Genomic DNA, 10000 nt, shown 5'->3' with positions numbered 1-10000 from the left:
ATTAAATGTTGAAATAAGTGTTTTTTTTTATTTAAAATAACTTTGTTCATAAATAAATATAAAAACAAATAAACAAATGAGGTCCGTGCAAAAGTGTTATGTTTTATTTTATGTTATGTTTTATCTTTAAAATATATATTTTAAATTAACTTAATTAATTAAATGTAACAATTTATTAAATGTCGAAATAAATGTTTTTTTGTTTAAAATAAAACTAAAAAAATATTTTTTGATTAAAATAAATGCGTAAATAAATAATGTGCGCACAAAAGTATGGACACAATTAAGTATGTTAGGTTTTATGTTTGTATGATATCTTAAAATATATATTTTTATATATAATTTATAAAAATTTTATAGAAAATAATAAGCATATGCTATTTTAAATGAACTCTTATCCTAAGTAAATAAATAAAATAATATAAAATAATAATAAAATAAAAAAAAGCTCTGCACAAAGATAACAGTTTTATTACATGTCAAAATAATCGTCATGGTCTCGGGAACCAGATGTTGGGAGAGGAGCCAGAATCTGAGCTCAGTGTCTTTATTCACATCTTAACTGTTTAATTATGCAGGAATGTTGTGAAGAGCCCTGAAACTCAACTGGTTGCTTTGTGAAACACAGGGTTGCCGTGCTAGTTTGATCCATCAGGGGCAGCAGAGCACTACTTTTGCAGGCATCCACAGTGAAAGTGGTGTTAATGCTGTGTTTGTGTGTGTGTATGTGTGTGTGTGTGTGTGTGTGTGTGTGTGTGTAGGCCACACGTCTCTGAGCTTCTCCGGTAACAGCTACATAAAGTACCGTGTGATCGATGGGGGGAGGAGGGAGGAGATGAAGCTGCAGCTCCGGATCAGAACCCTGCAGAGTAAAGGCAGCATCATGTACACCCGACCGGAGCCGTGCACTGTGCTTAAGGTACCACACACACGCACACACACACACACACACACACACACACGTATATACAGCCTTGTGCAAATGTTTAGGCACCCACAGGCCTAGTATTACTAGATCACACCCTTTACAGCATGACTACTGTTTATTTTTATAAATAAAATAAATTAATAAATAGTGTGTGGGCAAAAGTAAGTTATTAAGTGTGTTATGTTTTATTTTTGTCTGATATCTTAAAAAAAAAATAAGTTAATGGAATAACAAAATCTGAAATACATTTTCTTTGTTATTAAACTTTATTAAATTTATTTCATCAAATAATACACAACACATTTTGCTGCAGATCCATATGATTATCTAGATATTGTATATTCACATGAATATATTGTGCATATTAACAATGCCCCTTTGATGTCATATATTAGCGGTTGTAAAATTAATATCCAGAATTTGTCGTATTTCAAAGTAAAGATCACGGCAGATAACTTCAGATTAAAGTTATTGTCTGAAATATTAAATATTGAATTAGTGTAAATCAATAACAAAGATAACAAACATTGTTCAAAAGGAGTGTAAAGTTTTAAGAGGTAGGGAATGTAATTATATAATTATTATAATTATAATTTTTTTTAGAAATGGGATCAAGGCACATCATTTGATTATAATAGTTTTTTTTTCATAAATAAGAATTACAAGGCATTGTACATAATATTTTTACTAATTAATTTATTTACACATCCTCAAATCTACATCATAAGAAATTACAATTATTTATTATTTTGATTTGTATTTTTATTTAGTGATTTATTTATTTTTTGTTTATTTATTACTTTCTACCATTTTCTAGCCTTTATGGAAAATATGTATATATAATTCTGTATTAATATATAATTCTATATATATAATACAATTTACATTTACACTGTTTTGTTTATGTCTGTAATTAGTCTTTCCCAGAGCCTCTCCTTCTTTATGATTGACAGATTGAGGAAGGCCGTCTGTGGTTCCAGCTTGAGTGTGATAAAGGTGGTCCCGGGGTGCCTGGGCATCTCCAGCTGGCCCATAAACGACGGGAACTGGCACCAAGTGACCCTGGAGCTGGGCGGGAACTTCAGCAGCCTCTCTCTGGACGATAGTTCGGTGCTGCGGCGTCAGGCTCCGCCCAGGTTCCGCCCACCGGGCTCTGACTGGTCACTGTATTTTGGGGCGCAGGTGCTGCCCCCGGACGCCCGTGGCCTGACAGAGAGGAAGGCCCCGCGGGTCAGCAATGGCTTCCAAGGCTGCTTGGACTCGGTCATCCTCAATGACAACGAACTCCCGCTGCAGAACAAGCGCAGCCGCTACGCCGAGGTGGTGGGACTGTCCGAGCTCAAGCTGGGCTGTGTCCTGTATCCCGGATGCCTGTGCCAACCAACCCTGCCTCAACGGTGCCACCTGCGTTAGCCTGCCCTCGGGAGGTGGGTATCTAGTATGAAGTTCTAATAGCATTAATATCCAGAATGAAGCTCTAATATCATTAATATCCAGTATGAAGCTCTAATAACATTAATATCCAGTATTGAAGCTCTAATAACATTAATATCCAGTATTGAAGTTCTAAAAGCATTAATATCCAGTATGAAGCTCTAATAAATTAATATCCAGTATGAAGTTCTAAAAGCATTAATATCCAGTGTGAAGTTCTAATAACATTAATATCCAGTATGAAGCTCTAATAACATTAATATCCAGTATGAAGTTCTAATAGCATTAATATTCAGTATGAAGCTCTAATAGCATTAATATCCAGTATGAAGTTCTAATAACATTAATATTCAGTATGAAGTTCTAATTACATTAATATTCAGTATGAAGCTCTAATAACATTAATATCCAGTATGAAGCTCTAATGGCATTAATATCCAGTATGAAGTTCTAATAGCATTAATATCCAGTATGCAGCTCTAATAGCATTAATATCCAGTATGAAGTTCTAATAACATTAATATCCAGTATGAAGCTCTAATGGCATTAATATCCAGTATGAAGTTCTAATAGCATTAATATCCAGTATGCAGCTCTAATAGCATTAATATCCAGTATGAAGTTCTAATAACATTAATATCCAGTATGAAGCTCTAAGAGCATTAATATCCAGTATGAAGCTCTAATAACATTAATATCCAGTATGAAGCTCTAATGACATTAATATCTAGTATGAAGTTCTAATAACATTAATATCCAGTATGAAGTTCTAATAGCATTTATATCCAGTATGAAGCTCTAATAGCATTAATATCCAGTATGAAGTTCTAATAGCATTAATATCCAGTATGCAGCTCTAATAGCATTAATATCCAGTATGAAGCTCTAAGAGCATTAATATCCAGTATGAAGCTCTAAGAGCATTAATATCCAGTATGAAGCTCTAATGACATTAATATCTAGTATGAAGCTCTAATAACATTAATATCCAGTATGAAGTTCTAATAGCATTTATATCCAGTATGAAGCTCTAATAACATTAATATCCAGTATGAAGCTCTAATAACATTAATATCCAGTATGAAGTTCTAATAACATTAATATCCAGTATGAAGCTCTAATAACATTAATATGCAGTATGAAGCTCTAATAACATTAATATCCAGTATGAAGTTCTAATAGCATTAATATCCAGTATGAAGCTCTAATGGCATTATAATCCAGTATGAATTTCTAATAACATTAATATCCAGTATGAAGCTCTAATAACATTAATATTCAGTATGAAGCCTCTAATAACATCAATATGCAATATGAAGCTCTAATATCATTAATATCCAGTATGAAGCTCTAATAGCATTAATATCCAGTATGAAGCTCTAATGACATTAATATCTAGTATGAAGTTCTAATAACATTAATATCCAGTATGAAGCTCTAATAACATTAATATCCAGTATGAAGTTCTAATAACATTAATATTCAGTATGAAGCTCTAATAACATTAATATCCAGTATGAAGCTCTAATAACATTTATATCCAGTATGAAGTTCTAATAGCATTTATATCCAGTATGAAGCTCAAATAACATTAATATCCAGTATGAAGCTCTAATAGCATTAATATCCAGTATGAAGCTCAAATAACATTAATATCCAGTATGAAGTTCTAATAGCATTAATATCCAGTATGAAGTTCTAATAGCATTAATATCCAGTATGAAGTTCTAATAGCATTAATATCCAGTATGAAGCTCTAATAACATTAATGTTCATAATCCTGTATGATGTTGAACTGCTTGAAGGAGAAGTATACTATAAGCAGAAGAAATTTGTTGTGTGTTGTTGTTTTTAAGTGTGAGCAGTGTGTGTGTGTGTGTGTGTGTGTGTGTGTGTGTGTGTGTATTAATGCTGTGTCCATGAGCTCGTCTCTGCTCGTTAATCTCCCAGTGTGTGTAATTAGTCATGTACAGGGACTCTGAGACCATCACAGCACTAGTAACTCTCTGTACTGCTATGGCAAAGTGCCAACACTGACTGAGCACTTACTGTTTTATTAAATATTAAATATATATTTTGATTATATAGAATTAAATGACCCAGTAACTCTTTTATAGCTGTCAGATGTTTTATGCATAGGCTAGTTAACAATGAATGAATTAGTTAATAACCTTCCTGCTAAATTGAAAGATTTATCAAATATCCAGAATTTTTTTATTTAATTTAATCAAATATTTTTTGCATCAGCAACGAGTGCAGAAATGATGTTGGACAGTCATTTTAGCTTCCAGTATTAGTGACTTTTATTTTGACACTGTCTGGCCGAAGTCACGGTCTGTGTCTCTGTCTCTTTCTTTCTGTCTTTGTCCCTGTCTATGTCTCTCTTTATATCTCTCTCTGTCTCTGTGTCTTTCTCTATGTCTCTCGGTCTCTCTCTCTTCTCTCTTTCTGTGTCTCTTTTCTTCTGTCTTTGTCCCTCTCCATGCCTGTCCTTCTTTCTCTGTCTTTCTCTCTGTCTGTGTCTCTCTATGTCTCTCTGTCTCTCTCTTACTGCCTTTGTCCCTCTCTATTTCTATCATTTTCTGTGTCTCTCTATGTCTCTCTTACTGCCTTTGTCCCTCTCTATTTCTATCTTTTTCTGTCTCTCTTTCTCTCTGTCTGTGTCTCTCTATGTCCCTCTTTCACTCTCTTTCTGTCTTTGTCCCTCTCCAAGCCTATCCTTCTTTCTCTGTCTTTCTCTCTGTCTGTGTCTCTCTGTGTCTCTCTATGTCTCTCTTACTGCCTTTGTCCCTCTCTATTTCTATCTTTTTCTGTGACTCTCTTTCTCTCTGTCTGTGTCTCTCTATGTCCCTCTTTCACTCTCTTTCTGTCTTTGTCCCTCTCCATGCCTATCCTTCTTCTCTCTGTCTGTGTCTCTCTATGTCTCTCTTCTGTCTCTCTTACTGCCTTTGTCCCTCTCTATTTCTATCTTTTTCTGTCTCTCTTTCTCTCTGTCTGTCTCTCTATGTCCCTCTTTCACTCTCTTTCTGTCTTTGTCCCTCTCCATGCCTATCCTTCTTTCTCTGTCTTTCTCTCTGTCTGTGTCTCTCTATGTCTCTCTGTCTCTCTCTTACTGCCTTTGTCCCTCTCTATTTCTATCTTTCTCTGTTTCTCTTTCTCTCTGTCTGTCTCTCTATGTCCCTCTTTCATTCTCTTTCTGTTTTTGTCCCTCCCCATGTCTATCTTTCTCTCTATATGCCTCTCTTTTTCTCTGTCTGTGTCTCTTTTATTCTGTCTTTGTCCCTCTCCATGCACCGTCCTTCTCTCTCTGTGTCTCTCTCTGTCTGTGTCTCTCTATGTCTCTCTCTTACTGCCTTTGTCCCCTCTCTTTTTTTTTTTTGTGTCTCTTTATCTCTGTCTGTGTCTCTCTATGTCCCTCTTTCACTCTCTTTCTGTCTTTGTCCCTCTCCATGCCTATCCTTCTTTCTCTCTTTCTCTCTGTCTGTGTCTCTCTATGTCTCTCTGTCTCTCTCTTACTGCCTTTGTCCCTCTCTATTTCTATCTTTTTCTGTCTCTCTTATCTCTGTCTGTGTCTCTCTATGTCCCTCTTTCACTCTCTTTCTGCCTTTGTCCCTCTCCAAAGCCTATCCTTCTTTCTCTGTCTTTCTCTCTGTCTGTGTCTCTCTATGTCTCTCTGTCTCTCTCTTACTGCCTTTGTCCCTCTCTATGGGGGCAGTGGGTGGCTCAGCGGTTAGGAGCGCCGGGATATCGATAAACAGGGTTGTGGGTTTCGATTCCCGGGCTCGGCAAGCTGCCACTGTTGGGCCCTTGAGCAAGGCCCTTTACCCTCTCTCTGCTCCCCGGGCGCTGGAGTTGGCTGCCCACCGCTCTGGGTGTGTGTGTGTACTCACTGCCCCTAACACGTGTGTGTGTGAGTGTGTGTTCACTACCAGATTGGGTTAAATGCGGAGGACACATTTCGCTGTACAGTCCTCACACTGTACAGTGACGAATACGTGCACGAATACGTGCACCTTTATTTCTATCTTTCTCTGTTTCTCTTTCCTCTCTGTCTGTCTCTCTATGTCCCTCTTTCACTCTCTTTCTGTCTTCGTCCCTCTCCAAGCCTATCCTTCTTTCTCTGTCTGTGTCTCTCTGTGTCTCTCTATGTCTCTCTTACTGCCTTTGTCCCTCTCTATTTCTAACTTTTTCTGTGACTCTCTTTCTCTCTGTCTGTCCTCTCTATGTCCCTCTTTCACTCTCTTTCTGTCTTTGTCCCTCTCCATGCCTATCATTCTTTCTCTCTGTCTGTGTCTCTCTGTCTCTCTCTTACTGCCTTTTGTCCCTCTCTATTTCTATCTTTTTTGTGTCTCTTTATCTCTGTCTGTGTCTCTCTATGTCCCTCTTTCACTCTTTTTCTGTCTTTCTGTCCCTCTCCATGTCTATCTTTCAATCTATGTGCCTCGTTCTCTTTGTCTGTCTCTTTCTTTCTCTTTGTCCCTCTCCATTGCCTATCCTTCTCTCTCTGTGTCTCTCTCTGCCTGTGTCTCTCTATGTCTCTCCTTATGTCTCTCTCTATGTCTCACCATCTCTCTCTCTGTCTGTTTATGTCTCTCCTTATGTCTCCTCTCTATGTCTCACCATCTCTCTCTCTGTCTGTTTATGTCTCCCCTTATGTCTCTCTCTATGTCTCACCATCACTCTCTCTGTCTGTTTATGTCTCTCCTTATGTCTCTCTCTATGTCTCACCATCTCTCTCTCTGTCTGTTTATGTCTTCTCCTTATGTCTCTCTCTATGTCTCACCATCTCTCTCTCTGTCTGTTTATGTCTCCCCTTATGTCTCTCTCTATGTCTCTCTGTCTCTTTTTCTCTCTCTGTCTCTCTTTCTCTCTCTATGTCTCTCTGTCTATGTCTCTATATATCTCTGTCTCCGTTTTTTTGGCTTGAGTGACCTCACTATAAAGGTCGTTGTGGGCACTGAAGTGTGTGTGTGTGTGTGTGTGTGTGTGTGTGCAAGCGTGGTTAATGATGATAAGAATAACGCCACTGTTTACTCCCTGACATTTTCCACATGAGTTCCCAATGGTGGGAGTGTGTGTATGTGTGTATGAGTATGTGTATGAGTGTGTGTATGAGTGTGTGTGTGAGTGTGTGTGTGTGAGCGCTTGTCATTGTGGTTGTTTTAATATTCATAAAGCAGAATGAAACCCACCCCTTTCTTGTTCTGTCTTTCTCTCTCTCTCTCTCTCTCTCTCTCTCTCTCTCTCTCTCTCTCTCTCTCTTTCTCTCTCTCTCTCTCTCTCTCTCTCTCTCTTCTCTCTCTCTCTCTCTCTCTCTCTCCTTCTCTTTCTCTCTCTCTCTCTCTCTCTTTCTCTCTCTCTCTCTCTCTCTCTCTCTCTCTCTCTCTGTCTCTCACCCCGCTGTCTCAGTCAGGTTGATGTAATGGACGAGGACAGTTTGCTTTGAAGTGAAAGGGAAACACCTTTTTTTTTTTACCTGACTTTTACCAACTACAGGAAGTAGAAATACAACAGTAGGGGTTTCTGATAAAGTGGCCAGAGAGTGGACATGTGTGGAGCCAGGTGAAAAAAATGAGGACACACCCCATGAGCATGAAGACCTTTGTCTGTTGGTTGTTGATGTTGATCTCATCTTCATCGGAACAGCCTGTGCAGCCAGAAGCCCCTCCAACATCACCCAGCTGAAAGATCTCTGCATGGAGGAGTGGGAGCTATCAGCTATTAGGGCGAAATTAGGCAAAAAAAGTATTTGGACACTTGCTTATTCGCTGTTTCTTCCAGGGATCAAGGATACAAAAAAGAGTCAAGCCTGCTTTTGCTGGAGTAACTCTCTCTACTGTCCCAGGGAGGATGCATGCTTGCTGCTAGATTTTGCAACACCGTTGTGAGGATTTGATTGCATCCAGCAACAAGAGCAGTGCTAGTGAGGTCAGAATGTGTGATCATCGGATAATCACCACCCCACCTCATCCTCATCCCTAACTTCCGAAACCCCAAATCATCCAAAAAAGTCATTCTAGAAAACACAGCTCCACCTGCTCCACAGCTCAGTGAGGGGCTGGGGGGCTTTATACCCCTCTAGCCCACGCCTGGCATTGGGCATCATGGTGCCAATAAGTTCATGTTGATCTGCTCCAGAGGTGTCCTATTCTATTGGCAGTACTTCCTCTCTACAGGGACCAGACAAGCTGTGTGTGTGTATGTGTGTGTGTGTGTGTGTGTGTGCACTAATTAGAAGGGGCGTCCAACAAACTTTGGACGTAACTTTTGGATGTATGAATCCACAGTTGAAAAACCTAAACATGATATACATGTCTCCTCTCTCTCTCTCTCTCTCTCTCTCTCTCTCTCTCCAGGCTACTCCTGCACTTGCAGTGCTCTGCACACCGGGGGGCGCTGTGAGACAGAGCTCAGTGTGTGTAATCCCAACCCCTGCCAGAACGGCGGTGTGTGTAAACCCATCGGCAATGCCTTCATCTGCAGCTGCAAGAGAGGATACACCGTATCACGTCAGTACAACACCTGCACACACACACACACACACACACACACACACACACACACACATCCACACAACGTTACTTTAGTGAGGGAGGCATAAAGGTGGGCATTTCTAATAAAGTGGCCAGTGAGTGGAAGTACAAGGTAATAGGTGTTTCTAATAAAGTGGCCAGCGAGGAAGCACATAGATAGGTGTTTCTAATAAAGTGGCCAGCGAGGAAGCACATAGATATGTGTTTCTAATAAAGTGGCCAGCGAGGAAGCAAAAGATAGGTGTTTCCAATAAAGTGGCCAGCAAGGAAGCACATAGATAGGTGTTTCTAATAAAGTGGCCAGTGAGTGGACATACAAGGTAGCAGGTGTTTCTAATAAAGTGGCATCTAGGAGGCACAAAGATAGTGTGGCCTGTGAGTGTATTGTACTGCAGTACTCTCTGTCAGCAGCAGAGGGCAGCATCTAACTGTTTTTCTAGCTGTTCAAATATCTCTCGTCCTCCCTCTCTCTCTCTCTATCTCTCTCTCTCTCTGCCTCTCTCTCTCTCTGCCTCTCTCTCTCTCTCTCTCTCTCTCTCTCTGCCTCTCCTCTCTCTCTCTCTCCTCTCTCTCTCTCTCTCTCCCTCTCTCTCTCTCTCTCCTCTCTCTCTCTCTCTCTCTCTCTGGTCAGAGGGAGATTACACCGCTGTAATCTCTCCTGGGTTATGCTAATGCACTTCATTACTAACCAGAGAAACAGGGCTCTTTATTTGGACATTTAACACTTGCTCGCTCACTCACACACACACACACACACACACACACTTGTGCACGCTCCAGCGGTGCAAACTTAAAACAGAACTTTCACTTACATTACACTTAGTCACCCATCCTTTCTATCTGTGACACACACACTCTTAGCACAGTTTAATTAAAGCACACACACACACACACACACACACACACACACACACACACACACACACACACAGGCGGCTGCGTCTGTCTTTGATGTGCTCCGTGGAATAAAAATGAAACAGCAGAGTTAAGGACACTGAAAAATGAATGCGACACCTCAAAGACATTAAGAGCACACACACATTTGAGTGTGTGTGTGTATGTGTGTGTGTTCTGTATGACTGCGTGTGTGTTTGAAGGCGAGTGA

General features: G+C 39.6%; 1 protein-coding gene across 1 annotated transcript in view; it reads left to right on the top strand.

Moving 5' to 3' along the window:
• LOC140565135 (protocadherin Fat 3-like) overlaps positions 1–10000 on the top strand; it is a 29093-nt gene extending 19093 nt beyond the window's left edge. Inside the window, 6 exon segments of the mRNA XM_072690942.1 lie at positions 762–919; positions 1882–1929; positions 1931–2290; positions 2292–2355; positions 8719–8871; positions 9993–10000. Of these exon segments, the coding sequence (XP_072547043.1) occupies positions 762–919; positions 1882–1929; positions 1931–2290; positions 2292–2355; positions 8719–8871; positions 9993–10000 (791 nt within the window).

Source organism: Salminus brasiliensis, chromosome 11, assembly GCF_030463535.1.
Source record: "Salminus brasiliensis chromosome 11, fSalBra1.hap2, whole genome shotgun sequence".
NCBI classification, from domain to species: Eukaryota; Metazoa; Chordata; class Actinopteri; order Characiformes; family Bryconidae; genus Salminus; species Salminus brasiliensis.
Note: the sequence above shows the minus strand (reverse complement) of the source record. Positions and strands in the feature narration are given on the sequence as shown.